We start from the raw sequence: 24,342 nt of genomic DNA on the forward strand, positions 1-24,342 counted from the left end.
TACTTGTCCCCCGTATTTTCACGAAACCGGAAGTGGGCAGAGGTGATTGGTTTCACTCCCACTGGCTACTTTGGCCGTCTGTAACAACAGCAGCATCAGACAAGAGAACCTAATAATGGAAGAATTTGAAGGTGAGATAAATTGTCGTCTTTATGTTTATTTTAACTGTTTTGTGGCAAAGTCGAGCTCACCGTTTTTATCCTTCTAAATTGACGGATTCATTACTACTTTAGCTTAACAGTTTCTGTCAGCGACCGCTTTTTTCTGTGGGATTTAGCCCAAATAATGCTAGGTAACGTCAGGGCCAAAGATGAAGCTAGCTACCGACTGTCTATGAATGGGTGTGATCCTCACATTAGCATATACATTAGCCATAGGACCTGTACAACATTAGCATGCTGCTACTTTGACATAAATGAAAGCATAGAAACGTTATTGCATGAAGCCGTTACATGTAGATAATAGTACCTACCGTTATACTGACGACACTAATATTTGAACGACGTTTTTAAATCTGTAAACTAACAGTTACTGTCTTACTAACGTTAACGTTACTTCTAGTCAGTTTTCAGCATTTGGAAATCAGTGTTGGAATCCGTTTAAAATGAACTAACGTTAATCAAGGAAACTAATTATGACATTGTGGTTGGGTCGTCGTGGAAAAAACATTGTCCAAAACAGAAATAATGTGCGATTTGTGTGAGCGAAAGTAACTTTAACATTAGCTAGCATTTAACGTTAGTGGGCTGTGTCAACAAACCCAGTGTTTGTCCTGCCCTAACATAAACGTACACCTGATCATCTTAGCAGTAAGACAACGGTGGCCAGCTGTGGTCCATTTCTGTTCTCTCTGATATTTAACCTCTTTCACTGTAATCAGAAGGTCATCTTTTTTTCCTGCAGACGGTGATGGTTCTCCCGCTGAGGATCTGGCTCAATGCCACATCTGTAAAAGATGCTTCTTCCCTAAAGTCCTGGTAAACAAATAAGCACTCCATTATTTTATTTTTTTTCTCACATTCCTTAATAGAGATATGCAGTGGTGCTCATAAGTTTATGAACCCATGCTAAAGTTGACTAAAAAGAGGAATAAAAACATCTTCTTTTGGAAATTGATCTTAATGCCTTAATTAAAAAAAAATAGGAAAAGCCCACTCTTTAAGGACACCAATTTTCTTTGTGAATGAATAATGTATCGTAAATAAATAAATGTTCTTCCTTAAAGTACAGGGGGTATTTAAGTAAGTACACCCCTATGTTAAATTCCCATAGAGGCAGGCAGAGTTTTATTTTTAAAGTCCTGCAGTTATTTCATGGATCCAGGATACTATGCATCCTGATAAAGTTCCCTTGGCCTTTGGAATTAAAATAGCCCCCCCACATCATCACATCCCCTTCACCATACCTAGAGATTGGCATGGGGTACTTTCCATAAAATCATCTCTCAATGCAAATCAAACCAGCTATTAGGCTAAGTGAAATAAAACCATGCCAATCTCTAGGTATGGTGAAGGGGATGTGATGATGTGGGGCTATTTTAATTCCAAAGGCCAAGGGAACTTTATCAGGATGCATAGTATCCTGGATCCATGAAATAACTGCAGGACTTTAAAAATAAAAATCTGCCTGCCTCTATGGGAATTTAACATAGGGGTGTACTTACTTATGCCCCCTGTATTTTAAGGAAGAACATTTATTTATTTACGATACATTATTCATTCACAAAGAAAATTGGTGTCCTTAAAGGTTGGATTTTTCCTATTTATTTTTAAATTAAGACATTAAGATCAATTTCCAAAAGATGATTTTGTTATTCCTCTTTTTAGTCAACTGTAGCATGGGTTCATAAACTTAGGAGCAGCACTGTAAGTGATAAACTGTAATAACCAGAAGAAAAGTACAGTGCTGTATTAGCAGGGACATTTTGAAGATGATGCAGTTGGTTTAGTTTATCTAAAATTTGAGACTTGATGGGCAATATATTTTGCTAAAAATATGATTTTGTTTTGTGTTAAGCAATGTGGTTGCTGTGGTGACAATATTTTCCATTTATTTTCAGCTGACAGGGTGTCAGCTGTTTGGATGTGACATTGGCTACAATCCAAATAGCCAGTAGGGCCCTGTGAAGAGCTCTTTATAGGGAGGGTTTTAACAAATACTTTTTTATTTTTTTAACATATCAAAACAATCAATGCACATACATACAAAACACGTTCGACATCCAAGGGAAACACAAATGCAAATGACAGAGACACAAAGAATAAAATAAAAATAAAAAGGGTAACAATAATTAAAAGCTTCTCATCACATCTTATTATATTTGACACAGCTTCTCAATCAGCCATTGGTACATCATTTCAGACTACATGATTTACAACCTTGACTAAGTACCTGCTGTAGCGCTAAAATATGAAGTCAAATTTAAATCTAGGAGTGCAGATTGCTATGTAATGGAATTTGTTCCCAAGGACTCAAACCAGAAAATAACAAATACTGGGTTTGTACACTTGAAGCCACTTTTAACAATGAGATTTAGGAGCCAATTGAGGTGGTTCGGGCATCTGGTAAGGATGCCCCCCTGGGCGCCTCCCTAGGGAGGTGTTCCAGGCACGTCCAGCTGGGAGGAGGCCTCGGGGAAGACCCAGGACTAGGTGGAGGGATTATATCTCCAACCTGGCCTGGGAACGCCTCGGGATCCCCCAGTCGGAGCTGGTTAATGTGGCTCGGGAAAGGGAAGTCTGGGGTCCCCTGCTGGAGCTGCTGCCCCCGCGACCCGACCCCGGATAAGCGGACGAAGATGGATGGAGATTTATTCACTATTGAGATACAACACTTATTTATTTATACATAGATAAAGAAGATTATGATGCATATTTTTGTTACCACCACTGTTATCATCATAACTATATGTATTATTAAAGGTTAACATGACCAAAACATAATACAGAGTTAGATTTTATCACATCAAAGCTACAATGATTTCAATACGTTTTTGGAACATATTGTTTCCCAGTAATGCCAATACACACATTTGTGCACTTATACAAGCACTCATCCTCATCACTGACAATAACTGCAATAATGTTTTATGCATTCTTTTGTTGGCATGTGTGTATCTGTGTAAGGATGTGTGCTTGTGTGTACATTAGGCGGTTTAAAAGAATTAATAAAAAAATACTGCTGTCATTAAAGTTGGAGTATGCAGTTTTCTGGAAAAGGCAAAAAAAACACGCCATGATTTGAGGATACAGCCCTCCTTTAGCAGAAGGCTGAACTATCAGTGGGAGATGTAGAGAAAATGTTTCTAGTAGTTTTGCCTTCTACTAACCGTAGCCATGAGACTTAGCCACAGCCGTGAGCCTTTTGCTATGGTTAGCAGAAGGCTAAACTATAAGAGAGGTGGAGCGAAGATGTTGCTAATAGTTTAGCATTCTGCTAACTGCAGCCTTGAGCTTAGTCACAGGTGTGATCTCTTTTGATAAGTCCGTCTTCCTTTTTGGGGGTTACTGTGCAGTGTAGGCAGTTGCCAATGCTGCAATAGAAACTTTCTGGAGAATTTATTCCGCCATTTAATCAGCCTTTCATCACCCGAAGGGACGTGCACATCCACCTGTAGAACAACCAACAGGAATGGCAAGACGAGGTGCTGAAGTCTAGTTTTATCTCAATCTTAGATTTGTGTTTGCATTCTTTACTTTGCAGCTGCAGTCACAGAAATCATGTTTGCCTTGCTTCTGGAAATGTGATTGAAACAAAATGGCATCTAGAGTAGCAAGGTACAAATCTCAAAAGTTGGCAAGTGTTTTCAAAACATGCAGAAACAGATTAAGTTTGTGTAGTAACTGCATATTGTGAATCTGGTATTCTCTCCCTACAGGAGAAGCATGCTAAAATCTGCCAGAAGTCAGTAACCAAAAGGAGGAAGGTTTTTGACTCCAGTCGACAGAGAGCTGAGGGAACAGACATCCCCACACTCAAACCCATCAAACCAAAGGTAAGACTACACCTTAGGAGGGGGGTGGAGTTCAATTTGATTATTGATAGGAATAAAAAAAAAAAATGCTCAAAGTTGTACATCTCAGTCTGGAAATTGTCCAGAAATTACTGTAAGAACAACAGTGTTTTTAACGTGTAATTCAGCCTAAATAAATTTAGGCACTTTAAATTGTATTTCAGTCACAAAGTTCATCTTCTACAGAGAAAGTAAGTTGATTCATCTATTTATTTTTTTTTCATTTCTTTCTGTGTACATGAATTTTAGTGGCACAGCCCAAAAGGCATTCACACACTGTTTCTGGTTTTATTAATACTGGTTTCTTTGCTTTAAATCATTGGCCTACATAGTCTGGATGTGTGTAAACTCACACTAGTGGTGGTATTAGTTTACAAAAAACACTAAATATGTGGTATTTTCCTTACCGTACCACATTCTGCAACTGATAATATTCAAAAGTAGGCCATTATGTTTTCTTTTTCTTTAACCATCCCTGTGTTGATATCAAGCTGCACTCATTCTTTTAAACCTGTCATAGACTCTTACTCTTTGACAACTCCCCTTAAATCTACCGAGCTTTGTTTATGGTACTACTTTCATAGAAGTTCGTGATTTCACAGGAAATCTAAAGTTACTCACTCTGAGTAACCAAGACTTGCTTATCCTTTTTTTCCCAGTTTGAAGTCTGTTGCCTGGCAGTTGTTCAAATGTCAACTCAAAACATTCTTTCTGATGTCTTGGCTTACACTAACTCTTACACTCACTGCCCTTCTGCTGGATTAGCGTGTTCTCAGTTTTCTGGCATGAACAAGACAAACCTCTAGTTGTTATGTGATTCTCTCTATATGACATCATTGGCAGTTTGGAAGTCCTTAAATAGGAGCCAAAAATGATAAAATGTGTTGATTGAGTTGTCAGAATATAACATGATATAGAAATGTATAACAGTCAAGATCTTGAGGAATGAGTACTATACTGTAAATGGTTCATGGTGCATGGTTAGAGGGAGTGAAGGAACATTTGCTTTAGTTCTCTCAAAATCATCTGTGTTCGTCAGACAAACATGCTTATCGAAGACTATAACTGTAGAGGAGGAAGTAGGAAGTCAGCGGGCTATCATGTTGTTACAGAAACTGCTCAGTGAACTACTTCTGTCAGAAATCATTAGCTCTCAGACTGCCACTATGGAAAGAAAAGGGGATTTCTTTTCACATGCCAATGCTGAATAGGAATCAAGTTCATTTGTTATGAGAAGAAGAGGCATGTTAAGAGTTGCATACATTAAAACCATGACTTAAATTATAGGAATTATCTGTCTTAAATAAGATAGAAATAAGACATAATCATTCAAATTATGCATCCTGGTGGCTCAGTTACATTTTCTTACTTTTAGGTTGTTTAAGGTAGAGAGTAGGATTGCAAAAAATCCAGGAATATTCAAGGTGGAAAAGTTCTATGGGAACTTATGTGGATGTATGGGGGGTTTATAGGGAAAAAATGGGAATAAAATCGAAATATAGGGGTTATCTTCTCAGGCTGTATTTACCATGTCATATGCAGACAGATACTAACCATTAACAATATCATAAATAAATCCATTCATTTGTCAAATACCTACCATGTGAACTGTGCCATGTGGTGAGTTAGCTAGCTAGCAAGTTAACTAATGTCATTAAGAATTTGAAAATTCCAGCCGACAATGTGTGCAAACTTATATTGTGTTCACACCGGCCGCATCGCTCAAGTTGTTGGGTAACTGAAATATCATAAAAAATATAAATATATTTACCTCAAGAATATAATTTAAAGTGAAATAAAAGCGTGTAGTCCTTTGGCTCAGAAAGTGTTGGCAGTAGTGTGGGCTGCACATGTGATGGGATAAATACTATGCATGTAGAAGGTTGTAATTTTACTGAAATCCTATTTATTGGGATGCTGGCAAACGATCTGTACATGTGGTGGCAGAGTGTGCTGCTGAATGCAGTGCTGGCTACAATTCAATTTAATGGGCATACTTTTGTCCAAAACATGCCAGAAGAGCTATTATTGCTTTGTTATGTGTAATTCCCCCCCTTAAATAAGTTCACTTTTAAAAGGTATGATTTTTAAAAATTCCCCAAATTCCAGAGCTTAACTTCCCTTTTTTTCCACTTTCCCTTCCCTAGTTAACCGCAAGTGTTCCGACTCTTTGCAACCCTAGTAGGGAGTAACTAGAGAGAGTAGAGTAAGAAGGTGACCTCATCAGCACATAAATAATGAGGACACATTCAGTTCAAGTAATGACAGCACACCAGATTGGCAGTAATGAGGTTTACCATGACAGCAGCAGCAGCTGTCTAAGGTTGTGGTGAAAAAGCAAAACAGGCTGGTGTAACAGTGCATCTCCTCTGTGTTGCCCCCTTTCAGGCAGAACCCCCTAAGAAGCCTTCCAACTGGCGTAAGAAACATGAGGACTTCATCGCTACCATCCGGGCTGCCAAGGTCCTCACTCAAGTCATGAAGGAGGGGGGGCCATTACCCCCACCTCCTCCTCCTACCTATGACCCAGGTAACCTGTAGCTCTGTGGAGAGTGGACTTAAGCAAGAAACAGAAGAACGTTCACTGTGTTATGGTTACCAAACAGACACTGTGACCTCACGTCTGTCCATCCCATTCTTGTGAGCGCGATATCTCAGGATCCCCAGGGAATGAATGTCTTAAAACTTAGCACAAACATCCACTTGGTCTCAAGGATGAACTGATTAGATTTTGGAGGTCAAGGTTAGAGTGACCTCACAAAACGCATTTCTGGCCATAAATCAAAAATTCCTGCGCAAATTATGACAACATTTCACACAAATGTCTAATAGGATAAAATGATGAATTGATGACATTTAATATCCAACAGGTCAATGGTAAACTTCACTGTGACATCATATTGTTCTGTAAAAATGCTTTTCTGGCCATTATTCAACGCCCTGACTCAGGAACCAAATGAGAGATTGTGACTATATTTCACATTTGGTCGGCTACTGAATTGGTGACACTAATCTTGGGTGCCCACCATGAAACTGTGCTGATTGTACAGATCTTCTGTGCTGCCAGGTTGAAGATGTGTGTGAAGCATCCATAAACAAAACATTAAGTATATTTCTTGGCGAAACATACTTAATATAGTTTATTAAATCATTTCAAGGTATTCACTACATATCCATGTCTGTATGAGTCTGGACAGACATGGATATAAACTGCAACTTGATTGGTCGGCGGAGGCATGCAACCGCAAGTACAGGAAGATGCAATTACAGGTATATTTTCTCACCACCTGTTTTGTGTTTAGACTATGTCCAGTGCCCTCACTGTCAGCGGAGGTTTAACCAGGGTGCAGCTGACAGACACATCAAGTTCTGCCAGGAGCAGGCCGCCCGTATGCCCACCAAGGGCAAGTTAGGAGATGCCAAGAAGCCTCCTGGTCGCACACCGGTACACACACATGCACACACTGTACAGCTGATTGGATGTGCACATGAGCAGACAACTTGTGTTTTTGTTGCAAAATACCATTTCACTTGAGTTGATTTTGGTTGAATGTTCTAAATTTGGAGGGTGTCGGGACACGTGGATATAACACACACCATTCATTTTCCATCTTAAAAACCATTTCAACATGCACTGAAAAATTTGATAGTATGAAAAAATGATTTTTGATAAATTGCACACGCAGCTTTCAGCTCTCCTCTCATAATATAAACAGCTGTGCTTATTTACCCACAGTATTTAAAATAAGTGTGGCCAGGCAATTCTCAATTCTCAATTATGTTATTGCCAATTCTTTATTAAGAAGGGTTGTTTGTGAATTCATAATCCTTGTTCGTTATTGGCATAGTGAGACACTCACTTTGCAGCAGGCGTAGAATTGGCAGTCACATAGCAACAGCTATGGCACATGACCGGGGAGTTTATTTGAAAGCCAATATAAGCAGCAGGGTGCAAACTATGTTGGTTAAGAGCTCTGCATTTTTTTTCATCATAATAAGAGAACTGTGGCCATTGATCATGGGGTCACTTTTCCAGTGTCCATGTATGGTTACATCTACAGTATGGTCTGCCTTTGGTAATGAAGGCTACATCTTAGTGATATACAGTATCACCTGTGTCCTATCCCTATTCCTGTGTAGTGCGAGTGTTCTATGTTGATGATTTGTTAGTATTATGTACTTGTTTATTTTTTCCATTGCTTCTCCCCCTCTCTCTCAGTGCAAGCCTCCTGCTTCTGTAAAGAAGGCCTCCTCTCCTGCTGTGTCAACCATCCCTTCAGCCTCCTCTCGTTTACCCCAGAGATCGGGCCTCGCACAGCCCACTGGTATGCACAGCTGTGCTGATCGTGCACACACACACACACACACACCACCACGAATACATACAGGGTTCAGTTCTATGTATTTGTGACTTTTTTTTAAAATTGTTTTTAAATGAAATGACTCAGACACAAGTCTCTGTAGTACTGTGTCATTTTTTTTTCTCCTTTCTCTCTTTTGCTCTAGGGATTCCATCTGGTAAGGTCTCATCTGCAGGTTCATTGAGAAATAATCCCTCCGGCCTCACAAGCCCTCCGTCAGGGTCAGTGCTCACACACACACACACACACGGCTTAAGAGGCATTATCATAACAGGTCACATGTGAGTTTTGAACCTGGAAATTGCAGTTTTAAACTTTGTTCAAGCTTTTACACATCCACACATCTTTCTCCTCTTATGTTTTTCCTCTCAGTGTGGGAAGCAAGACCCGAGCAGGGAGCTCTGGCTTTGTGAGGAACACTCAGTCTGGAATAGCACTCCACAAGAAGAAAGTAGACACCTTCATATCTAGGTGAGCCAGTTCACTAACAGGTTTGCTCAAAAAGTAAGTAAATAATGCGAGAATGAATGAAAAAAGCACAACGGTACAACCACCATAGAGTCTTGCTAAACTTCCCTGACCTCTTGTGGTTTTGTGTTGTACACAACTGTAGAGTCCATTCTGTTTGAATGTTTGGTGTAACATTTGATTTAACATTTTTTTTATCCCTCTTTTCATTATTATATTTACTGTTTTTTTCTTCTATTTTTCATTTATTTCTTCCTTTATTTTACATTATCAAAGATACGATATGTAGCTAAAACAAAATCGTTAATCTGGCAGACAAATCGCAATGCGATTCGAAGCTTAAATATGTGATATATCGGTGCAATTGCCATGAAGTGCTTGCAGTAAACCTTGTAGGAAAGCTCAAGCATTTTCTAATCTAACGGCCATGCCCACCTACTGTTATCACAACACTAAAACATTTACTCCATGTTTTAGAGTATCTTAATATTATCAAAACCCCTTCATAATCTGGTATCAACAGTATCAGCCCTGCATTGAAATATCATCAATAACAACTCAAAGTACTTAGTTTCTAACCTTGCTGCGTGTTTGTTGAATGTCTTCAGGAATCATGTCGATGGCGGTGACGAAGTTAACAATGGTGGGATGAAGACCAAGTTCTGTCATGCTTGTGGGACCAAGTACCCTGTTGAATCTGCCAAGTTCTGCTGTGAGTGTGGGATCAGGAGGATGTGTATTTGATGACCAAAAAACTATTCTATAGGGATGCACCGGGACTCAAACTAGCATCAGAGGGTTTCACCAAAGCATGCATTTTCTCGCTTGGGTGTAATTTCAGGGCAGTAAAGTGGTGTAATCGGCAGACAACCCTTTGCTGCTGCGTTTTCTTTTCTAGTTGCGGTTTAGTCTTCATGCATTTTGCTGGCCCATTCCACTAGTATCACATTGTTCAGTCCTGCAGGGTAGTTTACAATTTCCGATTAGTACACATTCTGCCATTTTCTGAACACAAATATAATAACCAGAATCTACAATAAATGATAACTATGGACTACTGGAGGCTGATGAATTTCGGTGGCGAACTGATCTGGTATTATGTTAAACTGTGGTAAGGGTCATGATATCAGTAGCTCATATGGCTGACACAGGCACAACACGACACGCAGCTCAGTATTTTCAGTTAACCTCCTCCTTACTGCTGGTACAGCATCGCGTCGCTGTTTCCTCCAGCTCATACACATGAACAGTATTGCCGTGAAACTAGAGGCCATTACAAGGATTATGAATTTGGAATGAGAAAAAAAACATTTCCAGTTTAAAAAACAATTGCAGTCTGTGTTATTAAAAAAAACAACATAATTTTATTTTCGCTGGACAATAAAGAGTTCAGCACCCTGTAGAGCAGAGTCAGTATCAGCAATTGAAAGCTTTTGGTGCATCCTTAGAATACTGTAGAGAAGAGACAAGTAAGAGAGTAGATGAAAGCAAAGAGGTGGGTTGTAAAATTTGAATGAGGAGGTAGAGGACAAGTGTTGGGTGACTCATTGGGGTTTGGTGTGATTGTCTCCGTATCTCAATCCCCAGTCAACCGTCATTTGAAATGCATTCCTTAATCCCATTTGCCTCCACTTCCTCACAAGTACGTTCCTATAGAAGTGCAATATGATTGACTACTGAAGAAAATGATTTGTTTTTCTAAAGGAAGTGTGTTGTAATTCTTTGGAAAGATATAAATTGTTTTGACAGGGACCAGTCCAAAAATGAACTCGCTGTGAAAAGCTCAGTGCTCCCTTTAAGGTCCCTTTTACAGGTAAAGTTTGTTTTTAGCTATCTTAATGTTACCATCACAGGCCTGACGTTTCTAGACAAATGTAGCATTTACGTAAACCCTTTTATTACCCCTTATTTTATACAATATAATTATTTATTTTCGTATTCCCTTTGATTTTACTGAATGAACAATGACTGCATCTCTTTTGTTAATGCTCTATGGAATTAAAATGTTTTGCTTTGGATTTGTATGAAACCTAAATGCGATGTGTTGCATTTGCTTTTTCCTTGACAGCATTTCTATTGAGTCAGTATTCAGTGCATTGAGGTATTTACGCTCAATAGTACTGCAATACTACAGTCATAAATGCTGTGTACGTGTGTATGGTTGATCCCCTCTGGTTGATATAAAAGACACTATTTATGCTACTATTTACACAGTTCATTTACATGTGGGACACTAGAAAGGCCTCAACTTGAGGTGCATAGTTAATCTTCATTAACCGCCACACTATTTTAACAGTGTCCTTTGAAAAGTAAAGGAATTTGTTGCAAGTTTCAATAAGCAAACTATGTTACACAACAAGAAATGTTTGAACAGACTGGACAGGTGTGTTTTCCTGTACTAATAACAGCCATTAGCCTGGATACGGTTGTGCACTTGATGGCATGTATATCCACCATTAATAAATTTCTATGAAGACTGCTGTGATGGAGTTCTGAGAGTGTCTGTTGAAGAGCGAGCAAGTAGAACAAAATAGTGTTGTAATACTGTAGATCATTTAAGGTTATGAGTACAAAGTAACAGGTAAGCTTTTACTTTCTTTTAGGTATAAATATATTTGGAATACATATGCCATGGGTCATATACAATAATACTTGATACATTTTACAAACAGGAATTGGCTACATGATAATGCATTATGTATGGTCCCTGAAAGGAAGATAAAATAGCCTCGGGAGCAAAGGCTGCATGCTTATGTATTTATTTTAGGGCTGTCAGCATTAACGCCTTAATCGTGATGCGATTAAGGGCCAAGCATAATGCGTTAATTTTTTTTAATCGTAAATAAATTGTAAATTGTATTTGTATTGTAATTTATTTTCACTTCACTCGGCTTTGCGTCGTGCCTAACAGGCTACTATTTTGCCGTACTTCCTCGTAACACATCCTGCTGCTGCAGGAATAGCAACGCGGATTTCGGTGCCTCATTCTGGTGCCACTGATATGCCTGCACTTTTCTCTGATGCTCTGAAACAGACATCACAGGCAACAGAAACATCGCTGCACGTGACGCTAGTTAACACTATACTCGACAGCAGCTAACGTTAGCCTACCACTAGCTAGTTGCTGGATTCATAGACAATATATAAGAATGGACCAACAGATCCCGTTGCTCTGGACGGAGACCAGTGAAGGCCTTTAGAAGCACTTTTCCGGTGATGGCTGAGTGTTACTGCGCAGCCTCCAACTGAGAGAGACGACGTAAATGTGCCGTGAGCAACCTGTCTGAAAGTTGTAAAGAAATCTCAATTATTCCCAATCTTGTAGAGACGGAGAGCGTAGGTATATGTAAGGAGATAGCATGCACACAGGCTAATTATTGCTAACTAAAATGCTAGTTAACATTAGTAATTAAACTTAAACAGCTAATGTGAGACGAAACTGCCTGCGCACTTCTCCTGTACTATACGGTAATTCCTCTACTATGCGACAGAAAGTTTATACATTGTTGTGTTTCTTTAGAAATAAACAACGGACAAATAGAGTCTTTAAACGCTTCAGATGTAAAGTTATTCGCTGTCAAAGTGGCGCCAAAATGAATGGCAGTCAATGGAATGCTAACGGGAGGTGATGGCTTAAGTGATAATAACTTATTGTTATAGTGATTATATTATTATTAAACATTTAATTTTGACGATATGGCCGTATCAATAAACAAGCCATTCTTTAATGTCACCAACTGTTTAGTACCCTTCTTTTTTTTTTACTTTCTTAAAAAGTATCGGTTCAGGCACCGTTAAGGCACCGGTACCGTTTTTAAAGTACCGCTTTAGCGCCGGTATCCAAACCAAACAATACCCAACCCTAATATTGACTCTAGATTCAAATGTGTGACTAGATTAAATATATAATAAACAAATACAAATCTTAAAGTCATTTTCTTTGCATTAATTTGATTCCCAATCAAGATACGCTGGTAATAATTGCTTTCCATTGCTAATATGTACTTAAAAACTGTTCTGAAATGCAAAATAATAGAATTTTAATCATGTGATAAAACATGCGATTAATTGCGATTAACTATAGAAATTCAACGATTAATCGCGATTAAGAAAATTAAATCGTTTGACAGCCCTAATTTTTTTTGCATTTTTTGGTACTCAAACCAACAAATAGCCTAAGCTACTGTACAGTCCTGATAGGACTTTTTATTATTAGTCAATCAACTGAATGTGACAGGAAAGCTTCTTGGATGTATCCCAGAAAAGAGTCAGGTTTGTGTGAGCTGAAGTCAGCCATCTGTGGCAGAATGGGCTTTTAAAGTATCAATTTCACTCAGTGATTAATCAACCCAATGTCATTTTAAAAGGGAATACCAATGACTTGACACACAGCCTAAAACAACAACACAGTCAAAAACTAACAAATGGCGTTTTTCCATTATATGGTACCTGCTCGACTCACTGTGCATCCGTTTTCCATTGCAGATTTTAATACTGCCTCAGTGTGGCTGGTCGTCATAGCGGCGCCGCAGTAAACTGCCGTGACCTAACGCAACACACACACAGAACGTGGAAGGTGTGTTGTTGTTGCCACAGCCAGAAGACACATTTTGTTTCAAATGAAGCTGGAGGCAGCAACAAAAAACACAGCTGGATAAACTATTTACAAATGGCGGGTTTGTTCACGACACCCCCCTCTGTCGCTTTCACGTCACCTTTTGGTATCGGCTCAGCTTGCTTGGAACCTCGACTGAGGTGGTACTAAAAAAAGTACCTGTTAGCAAGTACCAGGGACTTTTTTTCGTAATGGAAAACTAAAAAAGGCGAGTAGAGTCGAGGCGAGTCAAGCAGGTACCACGTCATGGAAAAGCGCCAATAGGAGCTTTAGAATGCAAAGATTTTTGCCAGGGCTAGTCATTCTAATCCAAAGTGAAAGTAAAACTGTATTCCCCCCTCATGCTTGAGCTGTCATCGCTAAGTGCAAGTAAATGTCCTAGCATATTCTTTACTAGCTTAAAAAAATATATATTTTGAGCTGCATGTGTGTAGCTTTAAATCGTATAGTATAGTGTGCTGTGCATCGTGCACCTTTTGTGGAGTCTGGAAAAACATTCTTGTGAATTCTGCAGGGTGGTGGGTGTTATATGCAGCACATAGTTGGCTCAAAGCACAGTGTGCTAGAGTCCACTATGTTGGACGGCCTTGAAACGTTCTTTCCAGTTGGCTTAATAGTTTGTGTCTGTGTAGCTTGGAAACTTATCTGAAGAGTCAGTAGTCCTATACATCCAAAACCGTTGCAAGAGAGATATACAGTTACTTGACAAGATAGCTTAAATAAAGTAGAAGCTTCCTCTTCCATATTCCAATGGAGGACTGCGTAGTACAGAAGAACTGGCAAGACGTGCACGTTTTGTTTGCTTCACAATGAGCTTAAGTTTGGTCTCAGGTGTCCAGGGTAATAGTGTTCAGCATCTGGTAGCATGTGGTCATGGCAGACAGGATTGCTTTGGCTTTGCAAAGTTTTTTAGTCTCCTTTTTGCATTGTTTCTGCTCGTTTCTTCTTTGTCTCGGCACTCTCCTCCTCTTCAACCTCACGTTGGGTTCATTGGTCTAGTTAGTAGTCAACACACAAACACAATTGTGTAACTTAGTGTTCAGTCCTTTTAACGAGTGGCGTTCGTCCCTATGATCTCATGAACATCAGTTAGGTATAATGCGTAATTATAATGTGATATGTTCTATAACTGCAATACACACATTATTGATGTATATGTATCCCTTATCAACCAGCATAAAGTGAAACAAGGATCACTGCACGCTCTGTCTAGAACAAATAAAAGTGACTTCTGACAACCCTGAATACTATTCTGTCTATATGGGATGTGATCAAAGTACAGTATGTTTGTTCAAACGCAAGCCTTAAAAAAAGTTCAAAAACCATGTCACAGTGCGAGTCAGTATTTTCAGCCTGTACTGGTCTGATAAAGCCTGGGGCCCTACCAAATGCCCTGGTTTGCTCCACTGTATGACTCAGACGTCAACGGTGAGTCTGAATCATCAAATTTGATTCTGATCCCACGCTGTTAAAAATGAAGGACAGGTTGATTAAACATAACTGATTCAGGGGTATAGTGGGTGGGGTTTCCCATAAAATTGTGGAAAAAAATACCAACTTGTTTTATTTGTACTGCATCTCTGAACTGTGTTCATTTCTAGCCCCTGCTTTCAAACTGTCAAACACTCTTCATAAGTGTTTTGTTCATTGCAGTGCACCAAGAAGCATAATGCAACCTCACCTTTTTTTTGCATGCACATTTGGTATCTCTGTCTATCACCAAGTAAACAAATAGTGTACAAATAGGTTCATGTTTGAATACACTGACACAGCCAACAGGCTATATAATCTCTCGCTGAATCACCTACTATGTGGCTAAACGAAACACTACAGCCTGCCAACATTCCACTGTCCTTGCCAGTTAAATGTGGCAATATCTCACACAGAGAAACCAAAGTGATCAGTTCCTTAAGTTAGTCACCTTACTCCCGCCCATTCTAGTTTAATTATAAAACAATCACATTTGTATGATTACAACCAATTAATGTGCTTAGACTTACCGGTTTCTCAGAACAAGGGCAGCGTAACGAGTCTAGGACAGTCCTGACCAGACCATCTGTGTGGGGAATGCTTAAAGTCTTCATTTTGCAGGTTAGGAAGTGCAAGGGGCTCACAACATCCTGCAGAATAGAGATATGCGAGTCAACATTTGAGTCATAAGTACAATGGTGCTCATAAGCTTATGAACCCAATGCTAAAGTTGACTAAAAAGAGGAATAAAAAAAAACATCTTTTTGATCTTAATGCCTTAATTAAAAAAAAATCCAACCTTTAAGGACACCAATTTTCTTTGTGAATGAATAATGTATCGTAAATAAATAAATGTTCTTCCTTAAAGTACAGGGGGTATTTAAGTAAGTACACCCCTATGTTAAATTCCCATAGAGGCAGGCAGATTTTTATTTTTAAAGTCCTGCAGTTATTTCATGGATCCAGGATACTATGCATCCTGATAAAGTTCCCTTGGCCTTTGGAACTTTATCAGGATGCATAGTATCCTGGATCCATGAAATAACTGCAGGACTTTAAAAATAAAAATCTTGGTGTCCGTAAAGTTTGGAATTTTCCCAAAAAAATGTAATTAAGGCATTAAGATCAATTTCCGAAGGATGATTTTTTTATTCCTCTTTTTAGTCAATTTTAGCATGGGTTCATTAACTTATGAGCACCACTGTATACACCCTCAGTGACCACAAAGATTGAGACCTGTCAGTAGCACAGCCAATGACCTTTGGCCTGGATAACCGCTGCTATCCATCATGATGGTTATACAACAGCTGATTGTGCAGAAAATTTTGCTTCATGCAGTTGGCCAAATGATGGGTGGGTGCTCCTTTGTTAGGGGTGCTCCTTTCAGCAAATCTTTCACAAAAGTGTAGAATGAGAATGATATCTGGTTTCTGGTAGTCTGGTCAATAATGTCATTTTACCGGAATTTTCACAAAGCAATCCCCAAACATATTGAACTGTGACAGTAAGCTTGGTGGAATTGCCTCTTGTCATGACTTTTATGAGATTCATAAAAGTCATGACAAGAGGAAATTCCACCAAGCTTCATGTGTAAAGAAGTTGTGGAAATAGAGTTGCTGCTGTTGCATATAGGTGTGTATGTAGATACCGAATGAAGAGCAGGAGCAGGTTTAATGGTCACTTAAGTGTACATTTTTGATCATATTTTAACAACACAAGCATTAATAAATTATATACTATAACATTTATATAAATAAAAATATATATATTATAAAAAGGAAAAGACATACATTAAAAATACATTTTACTTACAACTACAGAATAATCGTTACTCACCGCGTTATCTGGCGTGCAGTTGCGTAGCTTGTGTTTCAGTGCTGGGCAGGATGTGTTTTGCAGCAAGGTTGTGATAATTCCATCCTTGAATGAATGAATGAAAGCATTACAGTGGTAAATATTAGTAATATAAATGAAGATTTTTATAGAAGAGGTCAGGTAGTTTTAAGTGTAAGCTTTTGTTAATTATGTTTGAGGAAAAAGCATGTGAGCAGAGCATGTTTTTAGGTCATTTTGAACTATTTTTATATAAAAAATTGTGACACTTTATATTTACAATTTAGAAGTGTCCCCATCCAGGAAACAATTGTTTAAAAGTCAATAAATACAACATAATGGTTCCACTGTAATATTTGAGCAACTGTCTGAACTTTAAATAAGCTACAATGACTTTCCAAAGACGACTGATTAAGTTCTTGACACAGCTGTGGGCTTTCTGAGGAATTACAGATATTTATCGGATATTGTCATCTTTCACCCTGCAAGTGTCTTTTTTTTCTGATAAAACATGTTCAAACCAGCATAATTCCTTGTTTTGCTTTAGATCCCTTGTTTGACTGGCCGCACCTTTCGTAACCGATACCTATAATAATATAAAAAATAAAAAAATGAAGGAAGGTTCATCTGACTGATTGAATGTACAAAAAGTGGTTGACATCTAATAGCTAGTATCAGGTTGCAGTTGCTTTTGCGTGGTCCACAACTCCAGTGTCACAGCAGTTTATTAAAGCGCTGCTCTAACTTGTCTGATTCTCTTGACAGTATTTCCATCTCCTCCATAGTGATTAGATTTTATAAGAGAAATCATTAAAGGATTATGACTGTGTTAGAAAAGTTATGCTTGCTATACTCTTTGCTTAATTTTAGTGTTAAACTATTTGCATGAAGTCTGTGTGCAGATAATCATGAGAGCCACTGACTTTGTGAAAATCACAGAATGCACATGTGCAGGAGACGCCAGGCTGACCAGTGATAAGAAGACAGTATCTCTTTGTAATATTACCCCCTTTTCCTTATAAAAAGCTGCTGTTAAAGACTATCGTCAGCCATTTTCTATACTTATGCTGAAGTGCTGTAAACTGAGTCTACTTGCTGCAAGTAAACAAACTTTTAAGAGAACTCCAGTGATTTTGTCCAGTCTTTGATAAACAATTATTTAATTAATTAACAGACTGTTACCTGGGTTCAACTTATCAGTGTAATTCAGGAAAAAGTCGATCTATTCTGTGCTGAAAGACTGCAATGCATCCATTCTACATTAGATGGGATTGGTTCCTTGAACTGTCATTTCCTGGCTGTAATGCTGGATGACAACAGCCCTTGTGTACAGCATTGTAGAATAAATAATTGTTGTCTTACTTACTGCGTCATTTAGATGAGTTTCCACGAATAACCAATCGTCTCTAACTTCTTTGAGAGGCATTTTGCTGTCACAAGACAGTGATAGAGGTAGAAGCAGAAGAGCAAGGAGGCTGATACAGAGAAGAGGCTGAGAGTTCATGGTCGCCGTGTGAGGGATACAGGGAGAGCGGGAGACAGAGAGGTCAGTCAACTAATCAAAAACATGTTACATGTAATACAGTTGGACATTTGTCATGTAATGAACCGCAATAACACTCTGCCCTAATCATTCATTCATTTTTGCACAGCTTTGTTCCTGTGCCCTGCATAGCTGCATGTTCAGAGCGGTCTAATTCTCGCACTTTTGCTGAGGCAGTTCTCATTTTATTTTATGATATAGACCTGTAAAACCGCTAAAGGGAAATTATACTGTTTTTTATTTTGTCAAGGAACACAAATTATCATTTGTGTGACCTTGCACTTCATTTTTAAACCACTACCATTATACCTGCTACCATCATTATAAACTTCTAAGAGGCAGAACAATAGCCTAGAGTGGAGATCTTCAACAGGTGGTCCGGGACCCCTAGGGGGTCCTCAGAGTGACTGCAGAAAGTTTTTTTTTCAAAAATGAAAATGTCTAAACATAATTCCCACATATTATTAGCAAATGTAAATCCCCACTGATGACAGGCTTACTGGCCTATAGGTAAGGTAGTCACTAAGGTAGCCATCCCCAGATACAGTTCATCCTAAGGATTCACTGTGCCACGTGCCCATGTATAATATTTAAAAGTGTTTTGTTGATGTTTTTTTAAATCATGCCGACAATTATTATTTTAATATCTTAGTTTTCTATGTACTAAACAGGTATGTATAAAGGATTTAGGTCGCCCTACACCTTATTGTAGGCCCAGTTTAAAATACAACTTAATTTTATACAATAGGCCAATATGTAGTAGGGGGTCCCTGCTTGGCTTAAAAAACCTTGAAGACCCCTGGCCTAGAGAATGGCATAATGCCACATGTAAATCTAGTTATGGAAAGTACATTGATTTAAGTACAGTTATGAGGTAGCCTACTGTGCTTGTACTTACGTTTTTTTTAATTCAATTCTCCTTAAAACTTTACTAGCCTACATCTCAGACTATATGATAGCTTTACAGATGAATATTAACCAAACAAAACACGATATAATACTTGGTTATTAGATAAACTACCCTACAGTTTAAAGTAATTGGAAACAGCCACACCTTGACCAACCACACGATTATAACTATTTTTTTTATATTTTTAATAGCCTACTTCTCACCCAAGTTAAGTTTCCCAAAACGTTGAATGCAGGACTTGCAATTTAGTATTTATTTAATTTAGTCCTACTTTTATATAAATAAATAATCTGAATATCTACCCTGCTACTGGACGTAAACATGATTTATGTGGAATTTAAAACAGTCCTACCCATCTATCAATTCCTGTAAACCCGAAGCCAATTCCCGTAAATCCCAAATATTTTCAGTTTCCTTCTTCACACGGAATTCCCCTGTTGGGAAAACAAAGCCTTCAACGTTGAGTAAATCAGCCAGTCAGACACTCAGCGGAAAAGGCAAGTGGACAGATGCACGTGCAGTCAACTCCCGGTAAGTAGTTTCGAAAACGGATCATTCCATGGCAAACTTTGAATGTGTGCTTCGTCTTTCCCGCAAAAAAACGGACCTGACTTCGGCTTTAATTTGACTAGAGTTTGGTGTGTTTAATGTAATTTCATTCAGTGCGTCACCACTTCAGGCCACTTGAATCAACCAACGCGCTCAGTAAACTTTCTTTACTTACCATTGGTCATTCTTCATTCATATTCAGACCCGAGTGGGAAAGTGACACTCTCTCGCGTGTCTTCATCGCTGCTCAGTTTGTCTGCTTTACATTGTGAAACAGACGCAGTGGTCCTCTTAACTATTCCAGCCGGGTTCTGGTGGTATTTTAAGTGCATGGATTGCAGTCCTTTCCCTACGTCCTGTGTAACGCTGCTGTGCAAGCGTAGCATGTGATTTTACTTCCGTCCTCACCAACAGAGGTTTCACTTCACTCTCAGATGAAATAACGTGAAAGAATGACATTATATATATATATATATATATATATATATATATATATATATATATATATATATATAAATGACACCCTTAAGCGCTCCTGTGTGCTTCATACACATAAAAGGTTAAAGGTAGCTATAGCCTAAAAGGTGCTGCTGTATAAACCCAATTAGAAGTGTTGCAGTATAGTTAAGTGCCTTGCTCAATTAGGGTAAGTGCAAGTCATTCCATTCCCCTCCCAGAGTTTTAGTGCTGGTGGCCTGTGGGGAAATCCTCTGGTCACACAAGTTCACCTCTGTAGACTTGCCCTCATTCACTAATTGACAGTTTCATACATTTATTAGGCCTAATTTATTCTCCCTGACCACTACCATTCTTTGTGGGCTAGCAGGTAGTGAGTCAATCTACAGGTTTTTATGGCTCTGAGTAGGTCAGTGATTTTATAACAGTATTTGTTATTTCATAAGGTACAGTTGTGGTCATTGCATTTAAAAAAATGCAAATGAACACAGTCTTGTAATGAATAAAAATGCCCTGCACTGCTAAAAAGCTACACACATCATTAGGATGTAGAAACAATGCAAGTTCTTATAAATGCAAGCACAAATGTGCATTTAATGAAAAGGAAATACAAAAGGTTTAATTTATCAAGAGAAAGCATGCAATTAGAAAACTTACTTAACTTACTAATGGAATGTGACCATGGCTATTAGGATCAGAGCCAGTGACCAATGGACCGTTGATAATGGCTAGAAATAATTGGAAAAACTCGTAATACCATTTTTGAGTAGTTTAGTCAATACAATGTACAATCAAAATGCCAAAATGCTCATAAGAGCTTCAGTTGTCAAAAGAATGTGAGATCTGACGTTTTTATGTTATTCTAGAAACTCGTTTTTTACAAACTGTGAGTGAAGTGTACTGGCTGGATCCTGAAGAAAGCTCTTATTGTGTGTGATATACTGTACGTTATACAGCTTATTGACTGTCACTGATTTGTTCCACATTCTGCTAGCTGAACTAAATGTCTGCATGGCCAAGAGCAGGTAGATAAAAATAGATGAAAAGTGATTACACAGGGTACTGTCAATTTGGTGATGTTGTAATTTGCAGTTGACATGTTTGCCAGACCCAGTAAGAGCACATTTTCTTTAATCTTGACAGTGTGGTGGGATTTCCAAAACACTTTGTTAGTAAGATGAGACAAGGTGAAAAGTTAGGTAACATCAGGTCACTCCTAGATCAAAGGTCAGAGGCCAAGAAGATCTATTTGGCCCTACTTCATTGCTAAATCAGCTGCATGATAAGGGAATGTTGTGTTCAGGCTATATGGGGCCACACACACCTTACAGACAGCGACAAACACATACACCCGGACATAGCTTTTCCCCAGAGAGACATAGACTGAGCTAGGCAAAACAACAAGATTTAGGTGAGCATCTGTGTTTGCAGTGCCAGTGCCAATGTTATGGCACCATTAATATATTTGCATAACCCAAACTTTACAGCTTTAGCAGGAAATAAATGCCTCATGGAAATACACAGATTTTCAGAGTTGGGATGGCACTACATGACACTACACTCTGGTTGAACTGTACTGCCCAATCCTAAATCTCCTCCAACAAGATTTTATTAAATGTTTCTGTGTAACTTATCAAAGTCTCCCAAACTTTGGTCACGTAACCAGAGTGGAGCTACTTCTGAGTTTTCCATAACAGACAGGAGCAAAACAAAACATGTTTATATCTGGGACATAAAGCATAGTAGGTTATTAAAAACAGTGTTCAACTTTGTAATCACCCATGCAAACATTCAATTCAATTCAGTTTTATTTATAGTATCAAATCATAACAGGAGTTATCTCGACACACTTTACAGATAGAGTAGGTCTAGACCACACTCTATAATTTACAAAGCCCCAACAATTACAATAATTCCCTCAAGAGCAAGCATTAGCGGTAGCTATTGCGACAGTGGCGAGGAAAAACTCCCTTTCGGGAAGAAACCTCGGACAGACCCAGACTCTTGGTAGGCGGTGTCTGACGGTGCCGGTTGGGGGTGTGATGAAGAGTGGTAGTAATAGTCACAATAAAGATAATGGAACAGTGACTACAATGGTAGTCGTAGTAGTTCATGTCATAGCAGGGCGTTATGAGGTGTAATGTGGGACAGCACAGCATGGGTGGACGCAGCAGGACGCAGCCGGACACTGCAGGGAATCGCAGAGCGTAGCAGGGTGTAGCAGGTCCCTAGCGACAGCTGCACCCAAGACCCAGGTCTTGGTGCCACCCTAATCCAAGGCGATATTCTGGGTGAAGAAGAAACAACAACAACAACAACATAAGGACTCCGGGGAGTAAACTCCCCAGAGCTAGGTTAGTAACAAGCATTTCTGGGAGAAGGATGTACATAAAAGGAACAAATGAAAAGAGAGATGAAAGAGCAGCTCATTTCCTTGAACATCACTTCCTTGCTGCAAATTCTGACTTGCTATGCAAATGAATCACATTATATAACCATATATATCACAATTGTTGACAGCTAAGTGAAATCTGTTGACAGCTAAGTGAAAAAGTATAGTCCATCAACATTTTCAGGTTCCTTTTCTGTTCAAATTTTGCAACAGCAATACACAGGTGCTGTCACTGTGCACGAGAGCAGAAAGCACATTGTTTCAGATGTACACTCATTGTGACGTGTGTGTGTGTGTGTGTGTGTGTGTGTGTGTGTGTGTGTGTGTGTACAGTTTTGGAGCCTGCAGTAATTAAAGACATCTGTCAGATTATGACAACTGTGTCTGGAAGCATTGCACTGTGGGACCCATTTGACCAGGGTAACCATGACAACTGCAATGAAACACAGAGATGATCCACATGAAGATTCCTCTCGTTTCCTGGTGCGTTATGACTCACTTTCAAACTATGTTTTGTGCGCTGTACTGAGACACAGAACATCAGAGGTGTTCAAATCGTTAACATTTCCTTCACTTTGATTGTCGTTTGTTATGGTCTGAGTGCTGCTGATGCAAACTTTCCCTCTGTTTCACCTGTTACTTTCCATTGTTTTGTATTCTACTGTAATGTTGAGGATTCATATCAAATCATTACTGTTTGTAATGGCCACCATTGACTTCAAGATGGGTGAGGTTTGCAATGTTCTAACAGGAATGTAGTCAAGTGTTTCTAACTCAAGTACATTGTGCATGCTGTACTGTGCACTGTGCATGACACTTACTGCACGTAGGATAGTATTAAAACACTGGAATGTATTTGAAAGTGTAATTTGGCGCAGGTGCTTACAACAAACTATCAAATGACAAATGATAACATAACTTGTCCCTCTAAATAGGTTGAACATTTAACAAAACCTGAATAATGAATTAAAGCTGCAGTTAATATAGTAATGTTGTATTCTAATAATAATTAACTTTATTTATATGACATTTTTCTAGCCATAGACCGAGCAACAAGGAAAACAAAAGATACAAAAAGAATTTTTCATCAGTAATTTTCATCCCAAAGTATCTGTACCTGGATAAATTATTGTAGAAAAAAGGCAGCATAATTGTAACTATGTCGCTGCATTTATTATTGTTATTTTCTTCAATAAAAAAACAGTTAATTGTTGAAAATTCTGCATGTGTCTCCCTTCTTTGTTAGCCAGTGAGCCTATCATAACACAGCTCTTATTATTCAATGTATAATAAGGCTATATGCTAACTGGACCCTACTGTTGCATATTTGATCATTTCAGGAAATTGAAATATTTGAATAGTCTGTGACTTGTTACATATTATTATATTCAGTTCCTTCTGTCACCTTTTGTAAGTGGTGTAAAGCGTTATTGATTCTTTCTCTATCTCTAGTGACAACTATTGATGAAGTGTTGCTGCCGTTAATAGTAGATTAAATGTCTTTCATGTCAGCTGTGCACAAAATAAATGTAGTCATTTGTTCAATTTTGCAGCCACTGTTTTTTTCTTCTTCACACACCCATGTACTGTATGCAGCTTACAGACAGACGAGATGAGGGTGTGACTTTGAAATCCAGGAATACTTTGTTGCTTAATAATCTTGACTGAAACCTACATCACTGAGACCATTTCCCGTAAACTGGGTTGCAACACGTTTTATGAATGGGAAGGTT

General features: G+C 38.6%; 2 protein-coding genes and 1 long non-coding RNA gene across 4 annotated transcripts; 2 read left to right on the plus strand and 1 right to left on the minus strand.

Moving 5' to 3' along the window:
• Nucleotides 1–41: 41 nt before the first annotated feature.
• Nucleotides 42–10,859, plus strand: zc2hc1a (zinc finger, C2HC-type containing 1A). Of its 2 annotated transcripts, XM_078280526.1 has the most exons (10): nt 42–131; nt 904–977; nt 3,878–3,994; nt 4,177–4,203; nt 6,401–6,542; nt 7,315–7,457; nt 8,232–8,337; nt 8,519–8,594; nt 8,746–8,844; nt 9,450–10,859. In XM_078280526.1, the coding sequence occupies exons 1-10, from the start codon at nt 116–118 to the stop codon at nt 9,583–9,585; spliced, it is 936 nt and encodes a 311-aa protein (XP_078136652.1). In that variant the 5' UTR covers nt 42–115; the 3' UTR covers nt 9,586–10,859. The 2 variants fall into 2 exon arrangements, with proteins under 2 accessions (XP_078136652.1, XP_078136653.1); XM_078280527.1 differs by lacking the exon at nt 4,177–4,203.
• On the minus strand, nt 10,179–20,167 carry LOC144537096 (uncharacterized). Its single transcript, XM_078280528.1, has 5 exons — nt 19,937–20,167; nt 18,126–18,251; nt 16,763–16,846; nt 15,457–15,576; nt 10,179–14,451 (listed from the first exon to the last, which is right to left on the minus strand). Exons 1-5 carry the CDS (start codon nt 19,937–19,939, stop codon nt 14,284–14,286), a joined length of 501 nt encoding a protein of 166 aa, XP_078136654.1. The 5' UTR covers nt 19,940–20,167; the 3' UTR covers nt 10,179–14,283.
• LOC144537097 (uncharacterized) lies at nt 18,291–23,832 on the plus strand. The gene is made up of 3 exons (XR_013503815.1): nt 18,291–18,305; nt 19,623–19,743; nt 22,943–23,832. It is a non-coding gene; the product is annotated as an uncharacterized LOC144537097 (long non-coding RNA).
• The last annotated feature ends 510 nt before the right edge of the window (nt 23,833–24,342 follow it).

This window comes from Sander vitreus, chromosome 22 (assembly GCF_031162955.1).
Source record: "Sander vitreus isolate 19-12246 chromosome 22, sanVit1, whole genome shotgun sequence".
Lineage (NCBI taxonomy): Eukaryota > Metazoa > Chordata > Actinopteri > Perciformes > Percidae > Sander > Sander vitreus.

Coding starts and splice junctions, on each gene's coding strand:
- zc2hc1a (XM_078280526.1), top strand. Junction 978..3,877: donor GCTTCTTCCCTAAAGTCCTG/GTAAACAAATAA, acceptor CTCTCCCTACAG/GAGAAGCATGCTAAAATCTG. Junction 8,338..8,518: donor GGGCCTCGCACAGCCCACTG/GTATGCACAGCT, acceptor CTTTTGCTCTAG/GGATTCCATCTGGTAAGGTC.
- LOC144537096 (XM_078280528.1), bottom strand. Junction 16,847..18,125: donor AAACTCATCTAAATGACGCA/GTAAGTAAGACA, acceptor CATTCATTCAAG/GATGGAATTATCACAACCTT. Junction 15,577..16,762: donor ACTGCACGCCAGATAACGCG/GTGAGTAACGAT, acceptor TCTATTCTGCAG/GATGTTGTGAGCCCCTTGCA.